The following is a 24,969-nucleotide window of genomic DNA, read 5'->3' on the forward strand; positions in this document are numbered from 1 at the left end:
GTGCAAAATAATAAATAAAACGTATATATTTGGTAGAATAACAGCACGTGTTTTGTGGCTATATTTAAGAAATGATTAGAGTAAAAATATCAGTAGTAGTAGTAAAATCACTTCAATATAAATATAGCCACTTATCAGGGTAAAAATAACTACAATAACAAAATAATTAATTAATAAATATATGTAAATAATCTTTTCAAATATAAATATATTCTTTAAAATAGATATTAATATATATATAGAAACTCTGCCAGATCAGATTGGAGTCTGGTTCACCAGACCTCAATCAAATCATCCAAGCCATGCTAGCATGGAAAGCGTTTGTTAAATGATGATGATGATGATGATGATGATGATATATATATATAAGATACAAAATATATATTTTAGTCAAGTTCTCTTTAGTCATGATCAATGTTCACATCAGGATGACCCTTCACTACACTTAAATATGCTAAATATTTCAGGTTTACCATCACACATTAAAATTAAAGACTAATGTAGCAATTATTCTCTTACATACAATTGACTAAGCTAATTGTATGTGTAATGGTGAACATATATGTACCAAATGACAAACATTCCACAAAGAACATTGCTTACTAGGAAGTTCTAATTTAGAAAGACTTCTGGCAATGAAATATGAAACCAACAAAACAGATTTCAGAAATAGCAGCAAACAGTATTTATCAACACCTCAGGCTTGGCATCATTTACACATGAATTACAAAATATGGAAACAGTAAAAACAATCAGTTAAAAAAAACTTGGAGTGAATTTGAAGTTTGACAGCAGGTTAGCTTGTTGCAACCTGCTACAGCACAAGTTGAACTATAAAATGCACAAACATGTTGGGTATATAAACTTCTTTTTATCCTCCATTCTCTTTTTTCTTTCCCAATTAGGGTAGCCACGTCTCCCTATTTTCCTCTCTGGCTCTCTCTCCCTCCCTTTCTATCCTTTCTTTCCTAACTAGGTGACTATGTATCTCCTCAACAGCAAGACACTTATCTCTATTATACTTTAACTTCTCCCCAATCAAGGGTCTTGCTCCTGGAAGTTACTCAGAGACCCCCACCGGTGCTGGTGCCACATAAAAATGGTTGGCACTATAAGAGGCATCCAGCTGAAGAACCATGACACTGTGCTGGTTCCACATTAAGTTCATACAATACATTCTGTATAGTGGCTGGTATTAAGAAGGGCATCCAGCTACAGAAATCATACCAAACCAGACATTGAATCCTGGCATTGTTTTCTGTCTTGCCAGCTTCTGTTACACTGCCCAACCTATGCTAGCATAAAAAATAGATATGAAATGATGATGATGATTATGACTTCAATAGGGACTGGACAAATTACATAATATTAAAACCATACTTGAACTATAACTTTCTTGACATCAAAGAACAAAAAAGATTCAGCAGAAACAGAATAATCAGCAATAGATTCAAAAACAAACATTTATACAGGTACATATATTTCTTTAAGTTAATTAACTTTTTCATAATGTTAATTTTAACAGTTGCTTTCGAAATTAGCATTACTTCATAGATATTCATTAATACTTTCAGAAAGTGAATAATTAATTATCCAGTAACACAAAAAACAGACAATACAGATCCATCACAACCATTATGAAGGCACCAGACTTTCAGAGCATAATTTGTAGGATTTTCTAATGAAATGAATATACCAGATGGACTCAGTAAAATCTCAGGAATAACCTGGGGATTATAGAATAAATGAAGAAAACACATGCATAACATATAATAGTTGCAGTAACAATATACATGAAAAATATATTGGGTATACTTTAATAATGCATGTAATATTTTTTAATAGCAGTTAAATCTTCCTTAAACCACTCTTAAAGAGTGAAACAACTGTCTTCTGATTCTTAACACACACCACTCTTCATTAAACCCTGTTCCTTCCTGCATGTCATGTGTGTACCTATGCATACACTTTAGGAATATGTGATACAATGATATAAAATGTAAAATATACTATCTTAAAGATAATGTGTTCATATATATATATATATATTGGTTCATCCTGTCCATATCTTTCCCTTATGATAAGGGCAAAGGATTTTGTAACATTTGCAACTCTGAACTCTTCCATATTCTCTTCTCTAATAATCACCTTGCTAGCACACTTATAGAGCGATCTTACAAATGTAAGCACTGGCAGAAACATACCTTTAGCTCATATAAGTAATTTTACCAGTCTTTATAGTTTGAACATTTAGTTCAACTTGCACTTTACTTCAATAGAGAAATCTACTTCCAAGCCTTTGAACATTTTTTAACCAATATATCCCTCTTTATTTGTTCTCTACTTATTATTTCTTTACCCCTTCTCTTCCTAGGGTCTGCCTTTGAAGTCGGATCTACTAATGATTTTTTAAAAATACTTAATAGTGTTCTGTTTATCATTTATGCAGTCAGCAAAATTGTTATAATGTCTTGTAGTTGAGATAGCTTCTCTTTCTTTCCTGATGAGAAGATTGCATTATTTTACACAGTTTATCCCTTTGGAATAAAACCAATGTTGTCTTCAAAGCATATGTTGAAAGTAAAAGAATTTGAATAGCATCTGCATTCAACTCCATTTATTTACTTATACTATACAAATTACTGCACATTAACTCGGAGTTTCTACCTTTGAATAGGTCGTTGTATCCTTGTTACTTGCGTGAATTTTACTACCCTGGTAACTGTTTATTGAATTTTCCATGTTAACAGTAAACAAAGGATAATTCACTCATCCATTTACATATATATAATATATATATATATTATATATATATATATATATATAATATTATATATATATATATATATTATATATATATATATATATATATATATATATATAATATTATAATATATATATATATTCTATATATATATATATATATATTCTATATATATATATATATATTCTATATATATATATTATATATATATATATATATATATATATATATATATATATATATATATTATATATATAGTATTTATATTATATACATATATATATTCTATATATATATCTTTTATACATATATTATATATGGGACACTTTTCCCATTCAAACTACTCCAGCCTTTGGAATGTCTTTCTCATTGTATGTGGCTGAGTATTATCCTGATGGAAGAACCTCAGTTGTCTTGAAACCAAAGATGGCCGTTTTTCTTCTGGCATTGTTGAATGACCAAATTGAAGCTTCTCTGCTAGTTCTTCAACAGTTACAATGGGATTTTGTTCCACCAGGGTTTGCAGGACATCTTCATTGAGCTCTAAAGATCTTCCAGGATGAGGCTCATCTTCTAAGCTGTAGTTTTTGGCTTGGAATTTTTGGAACCATCGTTTACACTGGCTTGTGCTTATTGTCCGATCCTCATATACTACATTAATATTCCTCACGTTTTCCATTGCTTATTAATTGAGCTCATTAAGCAAAATATGTTAGTTCCATTATTGTTAGTTCCATTATAGCTTTGAAAAAATAACTGTTAAAATTGAACTGTGCTCTTCGAAACTTGCGCTAAGAATAAGGACAAGGTTAAATTATTACCTGCTTTTATAGCAAGTTGAAGCAGATAGTTTATCCTGTCCCCCTTTTTCTTTTAGTTCATGCATTTGAAAAAACTGCATTATTTATGGGATGACTCAGTACTTTTAGAACATTTCCTCCACTGTGCATTAAGTCTCTTAGGTAAGAGAAACTATCTACTGTATCTGCTTCCTGAGTATTCTAGAACATCTATTTCCTATGTGCTCTTAATATTTATTGCACTTATGCCACATGCAAAGTTTACTTTCTCTATTAACCATCATGTAATTCTACTGTATCTCTTGTGAGCTATAGTTTGCACCGGCAATGACCTTAGCAAGGTTGAGATATATCACATCCATATTTGAATGGTTGAGTAGTTTTTTTCAGTACCCAGCTATAATGTTTTAGTAGCTAAGGCAGCTCCTTCCCGAATGAAAGCTATGTTGCATTGTAGTGGGCAAACCATTTCTTTCTAGGAACCTGATCAGCTTCCTTCTAACAATGCATATCATCACCAGCAGCAGCATTTAATGTTCAATTTCCATGCTGCACAGATTGTTTGGTTTGAGAAGATCTAGCTAGCAACAGAGATGTATTGTGCTTCAATCTCAGCTTTGGTATGGTCTTGCTGGCTGGAGACCCTTCCTAACACTAACCACTTTACAGTGTGTACTGAGTACCTTTTTTGTGTCACTGGTACTAGTGGAGTTGCCAAGTAATTTGCAAGATAAAAAAGAATAAAACAAAGGAAAAAGGGCAAAGCTCTCTCAGCTAAGTGGGGGCAGTATTTGTGAGGATGAAGAGGTGATTTTAAAAATAATATTTACAACAATGATAATAATAACAATAGCAACAACAACAATTATGATCAATTAATCAAATAAGAACCAAAAGAAACAACAATGATAAGATGTGAATAAAGTTAGGAATAATAGAAGGAAAGAAGATAAATAGTGACTAGAGTACACAGAAATGGTAAAAAAAGGGGAGAAGACTTGGATTTAATGGGGTGGTGGTGGTGGTGGTGGTGGTGGTGGTACTACTACTACTACTAATAATAATAATATTAATCCTTTCTTCTGTAGGCACAGGGCCTGAAATTTGTGGGGAGATGGTAAGTCAATCATGTCGACCCCAATACTTAATTTATTGACCCCAAAAGGATGAAAGGCAAAGTTACCTTGGCAGAATTTGAACTCAGAATGTAGTGACAGGTGAGACAGTGCTAAGCATTTCATCCAGCATGCTAAGGATTCTGCCAGCTCACTGCCTTAATAATAATAATGATGATGATAATAATAATAATAATAATAATAATAATAATGATAATGATAATAATAATAATAATAATAATAATAATAATAATCTATATAATAATCTGCTTGTCTATTTACCTTTAGAGAGGTGGAATAAGAATGAGAGAAAGAGGGATAGGGAGGAATGAAGAAAGAAAGGGGGAAGAACTAGAGAATGGTGATTAATAATAGTCAGCTGAAGGTAGAGGCAAAGAATGAGAGAAAAAGAGGGTGTGAGAAGTGTTAATGACATGTGGTGGGGTGGAGAAGGAATACTTATTATGTAGTTAAAAAGTTAGCTGAAGGAAAAGATGGATAGAGAGATGGACAGGGGAGGCAGTTATACTGAGAGAGAAAGAGAGAGAAAAGCAGATAACAGTGGTGGTGTGTTGATAGTGTAAAGTATTTCTTGTATTGAACTAATCTTTTTTTTATAGTGACCATCACATACACATAGGTGCAATTATTTATCTTCTGCTCTCTTAAAAAAATTGATATTTGCTTATCTGAGTTAATTTATCCTAAACTCTGGATTCACAAGAAACACAGTTGCAGCTGTCTAAGAAAGGATGTGAAAATAGAGAGCACAGATCAGAGAGGAACATTGAAAAGATATAATAAAAAGAGGTAAAAGACAACACCAACAGAGACGTGAGGATTTGAAAGTAAACAAGTGTCAAGAATATTTGGAGAAAGCTAAACTATGAATGCAGTAAAAATGCAAATCATCCTTTCTCTTTTAAGTAGGTCTTCTTATTGTTGTATTTTGGAATGGTCATTTTGCCAGTTTAGCCAATAAAAACACACGCACTATATATTTGGTGTTACTTTGCTTCAGTGTTATTTATTTTTTACATTAATCTTAATCTTATTTCATCCCGAGTTCTTTCGTCACACTCCTGTGACCTCATCAGTGGTCCTTTGCTTTCTTCTTTCTTATCTGTGTGTCTCTCCTTACTAACGGTCAGCCATTTTATATTTTGCATTTCTATTGTATGTGTTTTCATTTGTGCATGCGTATACCTCTATGTGTGTCTATGTTTAGTTAGTGTGTGTGTGTGGGGGGGGGTCTTCTTAATATTTTCCATTCCATGGAATTTACAATAGAATAAGTAATAAAAAAATAATGATTTCTTTATTAACCACTAAGGCTTTACAAAATGATTGGGATGGTACAATGAGAGATTACATGAAAGAGTGTGTAAACAGAAAATAGCTAATAATAAATTTTAACAAAGACTCCTCTAAGAGGGAAATTTCCAAGGGCTACTCATGGAAATACTCTGAAACCATTGTTACCTTGACCATTAAGGCAATTGCTTTTTGTATATTGTTTTACTTCAGTCCACAAGTGTATGCTTAGAGTAGGCCCATTCACTCAAACCATGCTTGCCATTATCATACATCTTTCAACATAAATATTAGGAAGTAGCACTTCATCCCTCCCCTTCACTTTCTTTTTCAAGCTGAACTTGAAAAAGTCGATGAGGGTCATGGCCAAAAAGGAAGGAGTCTTCAATTCTTTCAATCTGGTTGACCACACAACCTCTTTTGCTAAGGCTACCAGACAGATAAACACTGCCTGTCCTTCCAGGCCAAAGAAGTTGGTGAATTATCTTTACAATGTATTCAACCAGTAGCCAGATCCTTCCTATGCATGACAACAGCTGTTTGACATAAAACCCACATGTGAACAATGTTCAGGCACTGGATGAGTGAATGTGGAACATTTTCATCACTCAGCATGCATCTTGGCCAGGCCTGGCTGACTTCTGTACCTATAGAGTTTATCTTGAAGTTGTAATACTCCCCAGCAGCACTACTAGGCTATGGATTTCTGGAAATTTTCTTTGAGCCCTAGTCCAAAAGTCCTCTCAGACAGACCAGTCACTTGACTTTTATCAACTCACAGGCTTTTCTTCAGAACATTGTCATTCTTGCTCATAACTTCCCCTCTGTAGAATGCTGTGGTTGAAATTGCTCCAATTGCACTACTCAACTAGCAGATGGCCTATGGATTACAAAGCTGTTGCCAAGGGCCTTGTCTTGGTCTTTGCCTGATCCATGACTGCAGTTCTATCAAAGAGATGAGCTGTGGAGTAAATGAATCTGACAAATGGGGACTACACCTGTTCACTGTCAAAGAATTGTTGGAGATGTCACAGCCTCATTGCATGTCTGCATGTCATCAGCCACGTGCCCAGTATTCCTCACAGCAGTGTTGATAACAAATGGAGTATCTAACCAGTGGAGTGCATCCTTTCCACAGAAAGTGGAAAAGCAAGCACTCCAGGCCAGTCAGACATGAACTGGAGCAAGACATAACATTAGGTGGTAATATGACAAAGGTTATATATACATGTGCCACCTCTGCTAACCTTTCAAGGATAGCTTTCTCTTACCTCATTTCTGGGTGAGTTTGGCCACTCTGCTTGTCACATCATCCAAATTCTTCTTTACTTGGAGATTTGGATGATCAAACCAGACTCCAAGAAATTTGACTGGCCTGTTTCCTATGACACTGTTGGATGGCATGAACCTGCTTCTCCAGGTGCCAAGCTGCAGGCCCACTGACTTTCCTTGGTTGATTTTTGTTCCTCTTTCTTAGAGCAGTGCCAGTTATCTTGATGTGCTTGGTATCCAACACTATCAGGGTGACTTCCACATCTTAGTTTGCATGGGATGCCTCTCAACATCTCCAGTTTCTGAAGTAATGGTTCAAGAGTCAATACAGAGATGAGAGGGGACAATCTTGATGGACTGAGTACATGGTACTGAATGGTGACATTCTCTATAACCACTGAGCAGATGTTCTACGTTGCAGCAATCCAACTGTAGAAGACAAGACCAAAACCAGCTACTATGAAGACAGCTACTAAGTGTTGATGGTGACCCTATTGAACGCTTTCAGTTGATACTCCATAAATAACAGGAACGATAATGATGATGACAGCAAGGGTGTATTGATTTGGAAGAATCAAATGACCATTAGTGTGAAAATCTTGATTAGAGTGTAGTTATGTAGTAGATGAAAGGAAAAGATACTGAAAATAAAACTCAAGGAGATGTAGATGCAATGTTGATAAATATCAAGAAAATGACACAGATTAATAATAACTCAGATGATAAATTTGTGATAGAAGCATAATATTCATTCGACTGGAACCTGAGAAGGGGAATGGCAAAGTGTATACACATAGATGTAAACATATACATCAGTAACTCTTGATCCTAAAAATGGAATGAGAAGGAGGCAGCATTACACAAAATTCATTCAAATGAGGGGACATGAAATAAAATTAAATCAAAACTAGTATTAAATTAGAAATATTAATATTTCTAAACCTCTCTAAAGGAGACTACAGCAGCAGTACTGGATATTATTAATTATGGTCAGCAGCAACGCCTGTTGGGTTCAGCTACTCCACATTGGTAAGGAGCAACTACCTTGAAACTACTCTGTGGATGCCAGACCAGCAAGGGGAAACTGCTGACCTGCCCTGTTCGAAGGTTATATTGGACACAGCTAGAGGCAACGGCCTCTTGGAGCTAATCAATGGCAGCATTTGTCCTATTTTCCTGGACTGCCATGTTAGCTTGGCGATAACTTAATAATATTAAATTCTAGTGTGATTAAGTATTAAATGAACAAATAGCTAAATGGTTAGCTAGTTGGTAAATAAATTTGCTGAAACTGCTGTGTCAAAATGGTAGAGATTAAAAATAACCACTGTCTATGTGCAACAGAGGATTGAGAAGATGTGCATGCTTGTGTGTGTATATAGGTTGGTAGTTGCATAAACATATGACAGATGACTGAAAAGTTCATAGCTGGCTAAGACACTCTAATGGAATGTGACCAAATGAGGTTTATTTTTCAACATAATCCCATTTATGGTAAACACACTTCCATCAGTGTTGCAGTGCTTGGAACCCAATTGGTAAAGAAGCTTTCATCCTGTTAGAAAAAAGTCATCAACAGCAGATATGACGTCATCATCATCACTGCACTACTATCTTCCAAAAAAGTGTTGTTTCATGTTGGAGGGCAGATTATAGTCAGATGGGGGTCAAGTCAGGAGAATAGAAAGGTTAATCAACCAGTTCAAAGCCACAGTCGGGCATAGCAGCCATTAAATCTGAGGACTTGTGTGCTGGAGCATTGTCCTGATGAAAACAGTTTTCCTGGGCATTTGGTCTTTATAATCTTTCATAACTACCTCAACAAGTTGGCATAGTACTCTCTGTTTGTGGTATGGCCCTATGCAGGTAGTCAATAAATACTATGCCTTTTGCAACCCAAAAGACTGAGGCTGTCATTTTCTCTGCAGACGAAATGACCATGACCTTCTTTGTAAAAGGTGATAAGGGATGTTTCCACTGCATGGATTGTCTCTTTGTCTCTGGTTCAAAGTGATGAATCCAACATTCATCCTATGTTAGGAAGCATTCAATGAAACCAGATGGATCTGCCTCAATCAATGTCAGATTTTCCTATGATGTAATCAATTTAGTACACATTTGATCATGTGTCAGGAGACATGGCACCCACCAAACAGATACCTTCATCATGCCAAGTTCATTGTGCAGGATATTCTCAACTCTCATATGAGATATGCTTATAGCATGGCTATTTGATTTATAGTCAAAAGCCTGTTATCCATCACCACGTGGTGAACATAATCAATGTTTTCCTCAGGGTTGGTAGTTGCAGGATGTCCAAACTTTGGGTCATCTTCAAAACACCCTTCCCCTCCAAAATTCAGCTGCCCACTGTTGTTAAAGCTGGAACATCATTCTCTAATGTAGCCAACATGTCTGCATAATGTCCTTGGAGACTAAACCATTTTTCTGCAGGTATTTGATAACACCACAATGCCAAATTTTGTCCATTTTCAAGTGAAGCCACAACTAATTACATTTAAAGCCTTCTTTGAGGAGTCAAATGTCAGTTATCTGGAAAGGAATAATGCAGTTATTAATAAGAAGAGTTGAAATTAATGCAAGATTTCACAGTTTTTGCAATATTCCTTCATAGTCAGCCTATGAACTTTTCAGCCCACCCTTATATATAAGAATAAATGATTCTATGTGCTCAGTGTGCGACAAAAATTCTATTCGGGTTTTGGTGTTTATTGTTAATTGCATTAAACTCCCACTGCTGCATACTGATACAGAGTCCTGTGTAGTCTAATATGGATGCATGCATGAATGATATATGTATACAAATATGTGTGTATGTATGTATTTATATGTAGTGACATGTATGTGTGTGTAGATAATTATATATGTGTGTGTGTTTACGTATCCACACATACACACAACCACAGTATGTATGTATAGTAAGTGAGAAGGGATTGGATATTCTTTGTGTTTACCTCAGGCAACACTCCCAGCTGTCTGAAATTGTATGAAGGAAAATTTTTACAGTAGAATCATGGGTTTCAAACAAAATATCCAGAAGGCTTACTTCCCTCATGGAGTATAAGTAAGAAGTGACGATAGATTAGCTGGTATTACATTTATTCCATGGTTTACAAGTGTTTTAACAACCTGTGTGTGACAAAGCAAACATCATATATGTAGGCATGGATGACAGTTATGATATAGTCATGCTCATTATGTAATGTTTATTACATAATATCTTCCACAGCTATTTAGTCATAACCAAATAAATGAATATAGCATAAATTGGATATTTCACTTATTAAGAAGGGAAATACCGGATATTTAATTTATTACGAAGTTGTCCTGGATTCAAGTGGAGTTGGGTGTAATCCTAGAATCTCAACGGATCTTTTCGCTTTGACCGGCAAATTTTAAAAATAATTTCTTTGTAACTAAACACTTTTAAACTTCGTATACTGGTAGAATGTGTTTATAAAACGTGTTTTTCTCTTGGCTTTCTTGAGAAAATTCTGTAGTTTGTAAGCTATTTGTTGTTTAATTTCTTGCATTTCGGCAATTTCAACCAATCAATGACGTCTATTGAGGTGAATACAATTTCTCTGGTTCTTTGTCAACAACAATTATTTGTGGTGTCATATGAATTTGTCACTGTTATTTATGACATATTTCATATCAGTTACGTTCATATGAATGAAAGATTATCGTTATTAAACTTTTATTAATAAACGCATATTCCAAGTTCACAACATATGTATTTTTGATATTATAATTAGATAGGTTCTATTCATCAATTAATACAAATTGTCAGACATTCACATACTGATTCATAGAAATATCATAAAACTATGTTACTAGTTACTGCTGAAGTCTTCTTTGAGCAGTCAGATATTAGTTTACCTGGAAAGAAACTATGTAGTTATTAATAAAAAAGTTGTGAAATTAATGCATGCAAAATTTTACAGCTCCTACGTAGTTGCCTATGAACTTTTCAGCCCACCTCATATATAAACATGTAAGTTGGTATCAGCATTAACATTTATATATGTTTATATCAGTACAAGCATGTGCATACATATCTGTGAGTGTATGTGCATATATGTATTTGCACACACACACACACACACATGTGCACGCGTGCATTTATATCTGTGTTTATGTTGGACATAATCCAATACACTGGCTCAAAAATACCATGCTGCAATTGTATCCTGTAAAGTCAATGTCTGCTTTGCATTCATATCCTACAAAGAGTTGTTGAAAATCAGGTACGAAACAGACAGTAATAATGGTAAGTGTCATTGTTATCAATGGTTTATAAGTTAAAGTTTCCTGCACGACTTACTTAAGACCATTAAATTATTTTAGATTTTTATTTCATTTGTAATATTCTCTTTTTATATTAATGCAGCCACTTGATGAAAATATTGAAACTGCTTCTGACGGAGAAAATGGCTCTTCATTTACACATTCGGAAAAAATTGCAGATAATCAAAAATTCAATGTTGAAGTATTAAAAGCTGTAAAGGATGGTGATACATTAAATTTTACCATAAAATCACTAAAGGTAGGTTTAATTGTATATTGTTTTTTTATTGTCCTATGCAAAGGTTAAGGGTTAGTGTTTCTTCCTTTATTGTTTCAGTTAGGAGCTGATACATCATCATCATCATATGTCCATTTTCCATGCTAGCATAGGTTGGATAGTTTGACTGATGTCTGAAAGGACAATAGTTGCACCAGGCTTGCCAACCACTCCAAGAGTGTAGTGGGTGCTTTTTATGTGCCACCATCACAGGAACCATTCAGGTGGGCTTGACATCGATCATGTTTGGACAGTGCTTTTTACGTGCCACCGGTATGGGAGCCAGTCAGGGGCCACTGGCATTGGCTACATTTAGATGGTGCTTTTTACATGCCACTGGCATGGGAGCCAGTCAAGCAGCCCTGACATCGATCACATTCAGATAGTGCTTTTTACATGTCACTGGCACAGGAGTCAGTCAGGGGGCACTGGCATCAACCACATTCAGATGATGCATTTTATGTGCCACCGGAATGGAAGCCACTCAGGGGTCACTGGCTACAGCTACAATTTTGGTTTTACTTGACTCAACAGGTCTTCTCAAGCATATCATATCGTCTGACGCATCAAGAGTACTTTTGAATGGTCTGGACATGCAACACTGGTATCGGCCATGGTTGCAATTTCACTTTAGTTGCCAGATCTTCTCAGTCACAGCATATCTCCAAAGGTCTCAGTCTCAATATATAAGAACTCTTTTTAGAATTTAATGGAAGCAAGATTGGTTGGAAGATATGTTTAAAGTAAATTATATTAGAAACAAGACAAGCTTAGATATAGATGTGTAATTGTAACTGTAGGGAACTGAGAGATGTAGACAGAAGCTTTATTGGTGGCACTCCTGGTTTAATAATTGTTAACATCTTGTACGATATGAATCTATACTGCAACTGTCAGTTCTATATTGCTTGAAACTGCATGAGTCAGCCTACCCTTATTTACATTAACTATGAACTCTCTTTTATAAGGAAAACAACATTACAGTCTGCATCATTTATTATTAATATTGACTTTCCCAGAGTTTTTTTTAATTGAAACTATTTTTGAAAAATGCAGCAAATCATTCTTTGAATGCTAACTTGTTCCATTATCTGATCTGTGAAGTAATAGCAGATGAGGCTTCGTAGATGATAACCAGAGTGATATATTTAGTCCTTCCCTATGCACTTTGCTATCTGACTTTGCTACTGAGGTGGTATCAAAAAGTTCCTGGACTAGTTTTGTAGTGCACTAACAGATGGCAGCGCATGATTGTGTACCAGATGGAATCACATGGCTGCATGTGCATTGAGAGCTAGCAGTGCCCATCATGAGGCAAGGTGCCAAGTGACATCACTGTGTTTACTTTGCAAGTTATGAAATTTGTGTTTTTGTGATCACATGTATGCTATAATCTGTGACTTTTGTCGTGGACAGGAAGTTGGAACAAAGAGCCAACATGAAATTTTGTATTAAACTTTGGAAGTCCAACACAGAGACATTGAGCATACTGTGGTAAGCTTACAGCGATGAGGTAATGGGTAATACACAATGTTTTGAGTGGCATGGCTGCTTCAAAAGTGGAAGAACGTCCCTGGAAGATGAGGAGTGATCTGGAAGACCTTCCTCTGGCATCACCTCCAGAAATGTGGAGAAAATTCATCAGTTGTGCATGAGCATCGTCAGAGGACAATCACTGACATTGCTGATGTTGTTGGTCTGTCATAGGTGTCTGTGTAAGCAATCCTAACGTTTGGATTGAACATGTGGCATGTCTCTGCCAAATTTGTCCCCCATCTGCTGACCACTAAGCAGAAAGAACATTGCATCGAAGTATGTCAAGATCTCTGTCAGCATGCTTTATGTAGAGGATCATAACCAGTGATGAGAGTTGGGTCTTCAAGTACAACCCTGAGATGAAGCAGCAGTTGTCACAATGGAAGAGCTTTTCATCTCCACAACTGAAGAAGGCATGACAGAGCCACAGCTCAATCAAGAATATGCTTGTTGTTTTGTTTTTTTGATATCTGCAATATTGTGCATCAAGAATTTGTCCCTCAGGGCCAGATTGTCAATCGAGAGTTCTACTGTCATGTTTGGAAACAATTGAGGGAGAATATTTGGCAAAAGCAACTGGATCTGTGGAATGCGAAGAATTGGATTCTTCATGACAACAATGCACCCAGTCACCAAGCTCTCCTCATTCATGAGATTCTCACCAAAAACAACACCCACCCTACTCACCAGATTTAGCACCCGTGGACTTCCATTTTTTTCCCAAGATGAAAATACAGCTCAAAGGTTTGCATTTTAACACTGTTGTCAAGATCCAGAGTGAATCATAGAAGGTCCTCAACTCACAGAAAACAACTTCCAGGTAATTTCCAAAAACAACTTCCAAAAGTGGCAAGAACGCCAGGAGTGGTGTGTGCAAAGTGACTATTTCGAAGGAGATGATGTTAAAACTAGGTAAATAAGTTATTTTTTAATAAACATAATTAGTCCGGAAACCTTTTGATACCACCTTGTAGATCTATCGTATTTTTCATTGGGTGACTTGAATGAAATATTACCTGAAGAATAGTTGGGCACTGAAGTTTTGTCAAGTGTCTTTTTCCTCCAAAAATACCTTCTAGGTCTGTCGTATTTTTCTGCAATCATCCAACAAACTAATTTGTATGCATAATGAAAGGGAATTTTCTATACGTATTAATGAAGTTCATGCATACTTGGGTATGTTGTTTCTGATGGAAGTAACAGCTTACCTATAAATTTCAAACTGAATCAACTAAAAAAGGTCAGGGTAAAACAAGATGAAAATCATCTTGTCAAAAGAGCAGCAGGTTTCACATTATTCTTAGTTGGGAAGCTGAAGGGAGAGAAAAGTGAAGGTGATGTTGGGTTTGCAATTAGTAGTGATTTGCTAAAAGTCCTAGAACAACCACAAAGCATAAATACACGTATAATGAAACTCCAGATCCCTCTTTCTTGTGGGCGTTTTGTAACTGTTTTCTCTATTTATGCTCCTACACTTTCAGCTAGTGAGGAAAATATCCATGCATTTTATAAGGTGCTTAGAAGAAGTATTCTGTCTGACCCTTTGAATGAGAAGTTGGTTGTACTTGGTGACTTTAATGCACTTGGTGGTAGAGACTATGGTGCTTGGAATGTACTTGGGTGTTACAGAATAGAAAAGGTGAATGACAATGGGTTGCATCTGCTACAAATGTACTCTGAGCTAGGGTTGGTTGTTGGGAATACTTTCTTTCATCATAAGTTGAAGGATAAAGTTACCTGGATTCACCCAAGATCAAGTTCAGGGTCCGTAAGAAGATTTGTAGTACTGGTGTATGAGTACCAAAGAAAATTGATGTAGAGCAGCTAAAACAACCACAAGTTTTGCAATTGTTTCAAAAGAGATGCAGCAGTGTTCATTTTGAAGGTTCATGGCAATCTTTCTGTGATGGAGTATATAAAATGGGATCAGAGGTGTTAGGCTTCAAGAGGAGACAACACCAAGACTGGTTTGATTCCAATGATACAGTGATAAATGAGCTTTTAGCAACAAAGAGGGCCCCTACACTTTTCTCTATTTATTCTGCTGCATTCTTTTGGTATGCTTTCAAGGATTGCAACAGGGGAATCGAAATCAGATTTTGGACATCTGGTCGTATTTTTAAGACTTTCAATATATTTCCAAAATGCATGTACACACACACACACACACACACACACACACACACACACGCACGCACACACAGCTACTGCTGACACTTGAAGTCGAAGATAACTTGGAAGTATCTGCATGCACCATGCTTCCACTAATTGTTTTTGTAGCTTCTGTGAACAAGCATTTTCTCGACCCTCTCATCATTAACCCATTGGAACATCCAGAGTATGGTAGTTAAAGGGAGAGAGGAAAACATCATCCTTGAGCTACTACCTTATTTATTGACCCTCAAAGGAATTATATTTGGATAAATTTGGGAAATATCTTTTTGCTTCTCCCACTCACATTTTCTTTATGAAAAGTATTTTATCTATTTCAGGGAGATAATGAAGAAGCATTGTCGTTGCAAAGATTTTATGAAGATTTTGAATGGTTGCATCATTGTCTCACTACCCAGAATGATACAAGTGGTCTCATTGTAAGTTTCATTTCTTTCATATATTACAATATATAAGTACAATACCAACTTTCTAGATACTGATAGTCCAGGACCTCTTATAATCCGCATGAATTTACAAGAAGAAACTTAAAATTCCCACAGCTGCTAAATTAGTTTACAGAATGGACCATTTTCTCAGTACCTTGCACAGTACATCATTGATAAAATTCTATCATATATACTAAGGTGGAAGTGCCTGTATTTTATTTAATTATTTAAGTAAATTTAATACTTGCTTAATTCAGAAGTGAAAAATCAGTAATCCAGAAAACTTTGGAAAATTGGTGTTGTACCTGTATTACTGTTTCATATTTCTCTTGATGCTTTTATTATGTGTTTAGGATATTTTGTTACATTCTTTCTGAAATCATCATCATCATAGTTTAATATCTATTTTCCATCCTAGCATGGGTTGGACAGTTTGACAAGAGCTGGTAAGACAGAAGACTGTGCCGATCTCTATTGTCAGCTTTGACATGGTTTCTATGGCTGGATGCTTTTCCTCATGTCAAATGACTTTATAGAGTATACTGGGTACTTTTTATATGGTACCAGTACCAGCAAGGTCACCAAGTAACTTGCAAGAGAGAGATCTCATAACTGACAGAGGGAGTAGTGTTGAGGGAGGCGGTTTTGTGCCCGGTAATGAGAAGTTAAACTATGATAGAGGGACAGAAACAGGTGTCTTGCTCTAGAGGAGATACATAGTTACTCCAGTCGGAGAGAAAGAGAGAGAGAGAGAAAGAGAGAAAAAGAGAGATGGAGGCGAAGGTATGCCAAGGCATATCATCAAGGTGCAAGGAATTGAATGTAAGTGGAATGGTACAGATATTTAAGAGAAGACAAGAAAGTCTTCTGTATAACATATATCAAATGTATTATGAATCATGTTTTAATTTAGCTATTAATGCACTTCTCAAATTAGTCCTATAATATATTTAACACCCAAAGTCTGACAGGTGGAAATAGAAGATGAAAGTTGTAGAATTAAACCTCAGCTTTTGTGCCCTCATGTCTAGGTCTAAGAGCATGTGCCTTAATTCTGATAATACAGTTTCCATGTTTTGCATCAAAAGAAATAGTTAAGGGTCATTTTCATAATGCCTTTTCTTATCACTTTTAATCTGCAGGCTAGTGCTATCTCTATTATTCTCTGTTGCTATGCCTTATGGTTCTTTTTAGAGAGAAACCTACCTTTGGTTGTTGATGACTTCTCCTCATCAACACCTCAACTAGTTTTTTTTAATTTAGAGTAGACAACAGTACAAGCAAGACATATTTGCAGTAGCTTGGGTTTGAGCTGCGTGGGGCTGATCCTTCAACTGGACCTGTAGAAATGTGGAAAACTTATTGGAACATCCTGCTGTCGACTTCTAGTGGGTGTATTGGTTTTCAAGAAAGGGCCAAAAAATATTTCCTTTCCAGGGAAACCTCTACACTGTAGGATGCAGCTGTAGGGTGAGGCTGGGTAGAGCCCCTGATAATTTGCTTCAGGGTCTGAGATGTGGGTTGTCAGATCACTGAGGTCCAACAAAGAAAAGCAGGTTTGAGGAATCTGTGAAGAGATCAAGAGTCAGCTTTACACTTCTAATCATGTACAACCTTCAGAGGAATTGTATGAGGTGGACCTGCATAGTACTGATCTGAATACAAAGATGCTTTCAGTACTGTGACTGTCCTGCTAGTCAGCTGTAATCCACTATCTGTAGATGATGTACAAACCTCATTTGCAGATGAGGTTCTTACATTGGTAAATCAGCAGAGGGGAAGGTGTGTAGTTGGTGTTTGTGGTATTCAAGAGGAGATGATTAAGAAAGGTAAGCCTGCTGCAGTCTTGTTCTTGTGGCAGATCATCTGCTGAATTTGGAGCAGTGGCATTATACAGCCTGATTGGAAGAGGGGCATAATTATCCCTATCTGGAAAGGTAACAGTAACTTCCTCGACTACAACAACTATAATGCGGTTACACTCCTCTCAGTACCTAGTAAGGTCTTTGTCAGGATTATTCCAAGCAGAGTGTGAAACCATTTACTTGCCTCTGAATAACCAAAGCAGTCAAGGTTCATGCCAAAGCGGTCAACTACTGATAGGATCCTGGTTGTCTGTGTACTCATCAAATGCAGGCAGAATCTTCAGTGGGGGCTGGTTGCAGTTTATGTTGACCTCTGCAAGACATTTGATTTGGTGGATTCTGCTCAGGAGGATTCTGGAACTACAAGGTATACCTCCCCAACTGGTTTGGCTGATGGTGGCCTTGTGTAGTAGAACAGTGAGTGCAGTTCAGATTGGGGGCTCAGCATGTGACTTTTTTCTCAGTTAGATCTGGGGTCTGTCAGTTTGCGTTTTGGCTTTCACTCTTTTCAATGCCTGTTTGAACTAGATATTTGGCCAGATGGTGGCTCAGTTGAGTCTTGGAGCACTCATTGGTGAAAGCAGGATCACAGGATTTTACTGATGATGCAATTATTCTTGTTGAGTCTCTGAATGTCTTAAGGAGTGCTCTCCTTTCACTAAGTGAGGAAGTGGAACCATCTGGCCTAAGAGTTTCTTGGGTTAAGACAAAGATCCAGTCTTTTATTGGTTTCCTGGGGGACTCCATCTTGTCTGTCTCTGTTGTGGGTGAGAAAGGCAAAGTTGTAGACCACTTCACCTATCTCAGCAGCATGATCCATAGCAGCATTTGCTGTAAGTCCAAAATCTTAAAAAGGGTACTTACTGTTGCTGATATCTGAGCAAAAGGACAAACATTCAGGTTTTCAGGTCTCTAGCCCTCCCTGTCTTGTTGTATAACTTGAACACTGTCCAGTGTTCCTAGGGGCTGCCTGGAATCCTTTGGTACCAGGACACTTCACAGTGGATTATCATTGGTCAGATTTTGTATTCAACCAACAACTATACTCAGAAACTTGGATGTGTCCCGTTATTTGTATGATTTGGGAACATCAACTGTTTGGTCATCTTGTTTGATTTTCTGAGTTGGGTCTTGTGTACTGGTTCCCCTTTTTTAAGGATCCAGTTAGGGTGATGGCTTGTGTTCATTGACCACATGTCTTATGGTTATGGCAGATAAGGAAGTATCTCATAGAGATGGGGACTGACTGGGACACTGCTCAGAAGGTTGCCTGGGATGACCCAAGCAGATACTAATAAATGGTGAAGGTAGTGACATGCTGCAATAAATCGTTCCCACATACCTAACCTGAGTATAGACTTACCATGCTAGAAAGGAAACTTTAGCTTCCATAACCAGATCTTTGTCAATGCGTTCTGTCCAAACTGACTGATCCCAAACTGTGATGTGTAGCTGACTAGCTATATTAAGTCATTCCTATATGATGACTTAATATTTTATTTAAATAAAATCCAAATGTGATTTGGAACATTCAAGAAATTCAAGCAATACCTGTCCAGTTGGGATTTAGATAACCCTTAAACTAAAGGCATTGCCTACACTTCTGTTTACATCCAGGACCACCAACTTACCACCTAGGTCCAGGAAACTCACTAGTATCTTGACATCCAAATCTTCCCAAAACAATGCTACCACCCAACTCATTCCAAACTGAGTTAAGAAATTGAACACATCTTATAATTGAGAAAAAGTTTGAGAATATGCCAACAATTATGTTCTTGCTGAAATAAGTAACCTTGCTTCCAGACTGATCCTGTCATGTGTATGTAGCACTACATACATTTATATTATCAGTGCTTTGTATGGCTACGTTAGTGCATAAATAGATATTGTTTAAAAAGTTATTGATTATGAATAAAAGACGAACAATTTCCACATTAAATTAGTATCAGTGGCTTTAACAAATTCTAATTTATATAATCTAATTTAATACTTTCATTTCACAAGGTGCCGCCTCTTCCAGTGAAGCCAGAAATAGATGCAAAAAGTGCTGAAAATAAATCTAGGAGACAACTTGGAAGTGATACAAACATTCTTATTGGTGATGAGTTTCAAAAAGAATGTCAAAATGTAGAGAAGTAAGTAAAACTATGAATTATGCATGAATAATGAGAAATAAATGCGAAGTTTAGGTGCAAGCATGGCTGTGTGGTTAAGAACCATGCTTTACTATGTTTCAGGTTCAGTCCTACTGTGTGGTACATTGGGCAAGTGTCTTCTACCATTGCCTTGAGCCAACTAATATCTTGAAAGTGAATTTGGTCAGTAGAAATTATGTGGAAGTTCGATATGCATGTGTGTGTGTGTGTAAATCTGTGTGTGTGTGTATCTGTGTGTGTGTGTTTTGTTCCCCACCACCATTTGACAAGCACTGTTTGTTTACATCTGCATAACTTAACAGTTCAGCAAAAGAGTCTGATAGAATTAGTTTCAGGTTTAAAAAAAAAAAAGTACTTTGGTCAATTTGTTCTTCTAAACCTGTTAAGGTAGTATCCCAGCATGGCCCCAATCCAATGACTGAAACAAGTAAAAGATAAAAGGTATGTGTGTAGCATTGCAAGAAATTTCAAAATTTGGGCATTTATGAATGTTCAGTTGATATATGGATATCTACAACCAACAAAGTTGACTGTATATAAATGTTTATAAGAAAATATGGACAAAGGACCCAAATGGACAAATGTAGGAAAAGGAAGCTTACGGAATATTTTTGATACAGTCATGATGGAGGCAGGGATTGTCATGCTAATTATGTGCTTTTTTCTTTCCTATTCCTTCTTCCTTTTGTTTATTTGGACATTTTTGTATTAACTTTGACGAAGCTCCATGTTCTAGTTCGAATGTCTTATGAAGATGAAAAAATATTATTTTCACAATTCTTTGTAGGCACCGATTGGCATCGGAATCAGAAACGGCTGTAAGAATTGTTATGTTACATAAATGTTATGTCATGTTTTGTATTAAATAATAATAAGCTTTAGATGTAGTCCAATTGTGTTGTTTGTTGATCTGATGGAGACCATTTTATGATTATTTATATATATATATATATATATATATATATATATATAATATATATATATATATATATATATATATATATATATAATATATATATATATATTTGTTAGGGTGACAGGAACAGTATTAGTTCAAAATATGTGTATCATACTTAAAGCAGATGCATCATTGAAATATGTGCGTGTGTGTATCTTTCATCATCTACTTGTTTTAGTCATTGGACTGCATCCTTACTGGAGCACTGCCTGGAAGGGTTTAGTCAAACAAATCAACCCCAGTACTTATTTTTTGAGACTGGTACTTATTTTAACGGTCTCTCTTGCTGAACTGCTAAGTTACAGGGACATAAACAAGCTAACACTAGTTGTTGAGTGGTGGTAGGAGACAACCACAAGCATAAAGACACATATACATACATATATATATATATATATATACACATATATGGATGTATATATTGATATATATACAATATTGTACATTCATGTCTGTTGGGCAGCTGACCTCTACAGTAGTGCATGACTTTTGTTCTCTGTCCCATAGAACACTATCAGGTCTGTTATGTTCGCACTGAATTGATGTTTTTATCAGGATTTTCCACCAGTATTCTTTGTTTTTAAAGATATGAATACCTGCTGGTCCTGATATGCCTTTGATCAGGGCAGTCCTTCCTATGGATAGCATTGTAAATAGTCTTTGCAACTATATCATGCCTCCGGGACAGGTAGTATCTCGTTGACATTTTAGGGAAGCTACTGCTGATGTGAGTGATATCTTTCACATTGAGATAGTATAGCTGACATCTTCTGTCACAATGTAGAGGTTGAGTGGTATCTTTGTCTCTTTTGTTTATTAGGAATTTAGTACCTATCTCCTGTTCCTGAATAGCAAAAGTATATCCTTCTAGGTGGGATGTAATGTATCTATTGCAGGCCCAGGAGAGGCTGCTTTTCATGTCAATGCTGTTGTTGCCCTCTAGCTTTCAAGATATGTTCCCATGCCTTGCTTTTTGTTGGTATGATATCTGCTTTCCCTCCAATCTTCTGTTTAGGTTAGCAAGTCAAGCTTCCTTTGGGTCACATGAGACTGTTTTATTCTCAGAGTAACTGCACAGTAGTTCTTTCCCAACCCTGAAGATGTTGTTGCTTTCACTTTTGAGTATGCATGGAATATACTCATTTCTTTCTTTACTCTTCAGCAGGTGTTGTCTGGGTGATACAATGTCACATTCAAAGGCTGTTTGAACTGACCTTGTGCCTACTGCCATCACTTCGTCTCACATAGATCCTATCAGTGTTACTGTTAATGTAGAAGTTACGAGTAGTGGTCAGTACCTTTCTGGTCTTGATGTGTATCTCATTGAGTGTCCAGTCCAATATCCCAAATGTTGGTACTAGCACTGGTACTACAAAAGGTATTGTGAGATATGGTCTTGTTAAATGCAGACAGATCTGAGTTCCATATTTTCTGGAGTCTACAGCAGTACTCTTTTGTTATTCTGGCTTTAGTCACATACATACATCTAGACTAACTCTCTTTCTAAGTAGCTCAACTAATTAGGAAGAGTGTTAGTCTAGATGAGATGCAGTTTGGTTTTGTGCCAGGGAGAAACACCACTGATGCTATATTTCTGGTAAGCTGCAGGAGAAGTATCTAACCAAATATAAACCTCTGTACTTGGCTTTTGTTGGAGAAAACCTTTGACAGGATACCACCCCCTGCTTCCTTATCTAGTGGTCAGTTTGAAAGCTAGGGATAGATGAGTGGTTAGTGAGACTGATACAAGCCATGTACAAGAATGCTGTCAGTAAGGTGAGGGTTGGCAATGAGTATAGCAATGAATTCATTTTAGAGGTAGGGGTTCAGCAAGGATCAGTTCTCAGCACCCTCTTGTTCATCATAATCCCCCAGACTATAACTGAATTTAAGACTGGCTGCCCTTGGGAGTTCCTCTATGCTGATGATCTTGTTCTTATAGCTGAATCACTACCAGAACTAGAGAAGAAATTTCAGATGTGGAAGCAAAGCCTAGAATCAAAGTGGGGCCTTAGAGTTAATTTAGCAAAGTCTAATGTCTTAGTAAGTAGGAAAACACACAAATCACAAATCCCTTTTGAGAGATGGTCCTGCTTGATATGTAGAAAAGGCATAGGCAGAGATTCCATTAGGTGTACTCAGTGCAAGCTATAGACACATAAGAGGTGGAGCAATATCAGAGGAAGGTTAACAGAAAAAGTAGTCTTTGTGTGTGGCAATAAACATTAGAAATGTATAGAAAATAGACTTTGTTTAAACATTTAGGATCTACACCACAAGTACTATAAACTAGACATTTATCACATCTCATTCTTACCTGCCTCAATGTAAACAATTAGGTAGTTTTTTTTCCACTTATGTAAGAATTGAGGTACTGTAAAATTGTTGAGTGTTTTCTAAGATAGCAGTTTTGAATTCAGCTTCTCTTATGAGTATAGCTTGAAGAGGGATAGAATTTGCTAGACCTTATTGCACTAAAACAACAGGTTGAGTAAGTTTTCTGATCTTTAAGACACAAAATATTCTGAACTAATATAATTAATTGTAGATAATCTGGTATTTTGTAGGTACTTGCGTTTGATGCTGTCACATGATGTATTTCAGAAGGACCAACAATTGATAAAATTTCTGTCAGAAGTTGAGGTAAGACATATATATATATATATATATATATATATATATATATATATATATATATATCAGATACTTTAAATGAATTATAATATTTTAATGATTAACTTTGATATAGTTAATTAGATATAAGACAGATTGTGAAGCTTGTAGAGTATTGCAGGAAATTGATTTTATTTAGTCACAGAAACTATTATAATAATTAAATATTGATGATGGAATTCCTCTCCTAAACTTTAGCTTCTCCAACTGCTCTTAGTTGTTGATATTGTTCAGTTTCAGACAACCCAAACTGAACAGACCTTGAATTAAAGACATTCCAATTCTGACATAGGATGTGTGATGGATTCATCACTTTGAACCATAAACAAATAGACAATCCATGCAGTGAAAACACTTCTCACCTATTCCAAAGAAGGCCAAAGTCATTTCATCTACAAGGAAGGTGATAGCCTAAGTTTTTGGGGGTGCAGAAGGCATTGCATTTATTAACTACCTTCAAAGAGCCACACTATCAGTAGAGAGTATTATGTCAACTGCCAACTTGTTGAGGCAGTTATGAAAAACTATCAAGACCAAATACCCAGGAAAACTGATGGAAGGTGTATTGTTTCATCAGAACAATGCTCCAGCCCACAAGTCCTTGGTTTCAATGGCTGCTGTGTGTGACTGTGACTTTGATCTGGTTGTTCAGCCTCCCAGTCTCCTGATTTAGATCCCATCTGACAATCATCTGCTTCCCAACATGAAACAACACTTGGCCGGAAAGCAACATTGCAGTGATGACAATAATGCCATATCTGCTATTGATGACTTTTTTAACTGACAGGATGAAAGCTTCTTCACCAAATGGGAGCCAAGCATTGCATTACCAACGGAAGAAGTGTGTGTACCACAAGCGGGTGGTGTGTTGAAAAATAAACCCCATTTGATTACATTCCATGAGATTGTCTAGGTCAGCCTATGTGATTTATAAATTATACAGATGCAAGGTGATTATGAAAATTATAAGTCTCATGAATGTGTAGTGGGAGAAATAAGGATAAATGCAAGTTCCTATGCACTTTTCACCATTATTGTTGTTTGGAGCCCTGCAATAAGGTGTTCTAAGTGCATTTAGATGCCCACACTACAATAGATCATCAGGGAACACTTCATTGCATTATGCTACGGATATTTACAAAGTTGGATAGATAGTGAAGCGTTTTGTAATTATTTTGAGAGGGAAAAAGAAAGAAAGCAATTGGATGAGAAGGCAGTATATAAGGTACAAGAGAAAGGGTAGAGTGGTCGTTAGAGTAGAGTAACGAGATGAGAGAGAGAGAAGAAAACGACTAGTGGAAATAAAAGTAGAAAGAGGATAAGAA

General features: G+C 36.3%; 1 protein-coding gene across 1 annotated transcript in view; it reads left to right on the forward strand.

Moving 5' to 3' along the window:
* LOC115222559 (sorting nexin-5) overlaps positions 1 to 24,969 on the forward strand; it is a 99,275-nt gene that overhangs the window by 10,130 nt on the left and 64,176 nt on the right. Inside the window, exons 2-5 of the mRNA XM_036511613.1 lie at positions 11,680 to 11,835; positions 15,882 to 15,980; positions 19,862 to 19,992; positions 23,539 to 23,614. Of these exons, the coding sequence (XP_036367506.1) occupies positions 11,680 to 11,835; positions 15,882 to 15,980; positions 19,862 to 19,992; positions 23,539 to 23,614 (462 nt within the window). The remainder of the gene's footprint in view (positions 1 to 11,679; positions 11,836 to 15,881; positions 15,981 to 19,861; positions 19,993 to 23,538; positions 23,615 to 24,969) is intronic.

This window comes from Octopus sinensis, linkage group LG20, assembly GCF_006345805.1.
Source record: "Octopus sinensis linkage group LG20, ASM634580v1, whole genome shotgun sequence".
Classification (NCBI taxonomy): Eukaryota; Metazoa; Mollusca; class Cephalopoda; order Octopoda; family Octopodidae; genus Octopus; species Octopus sinensis.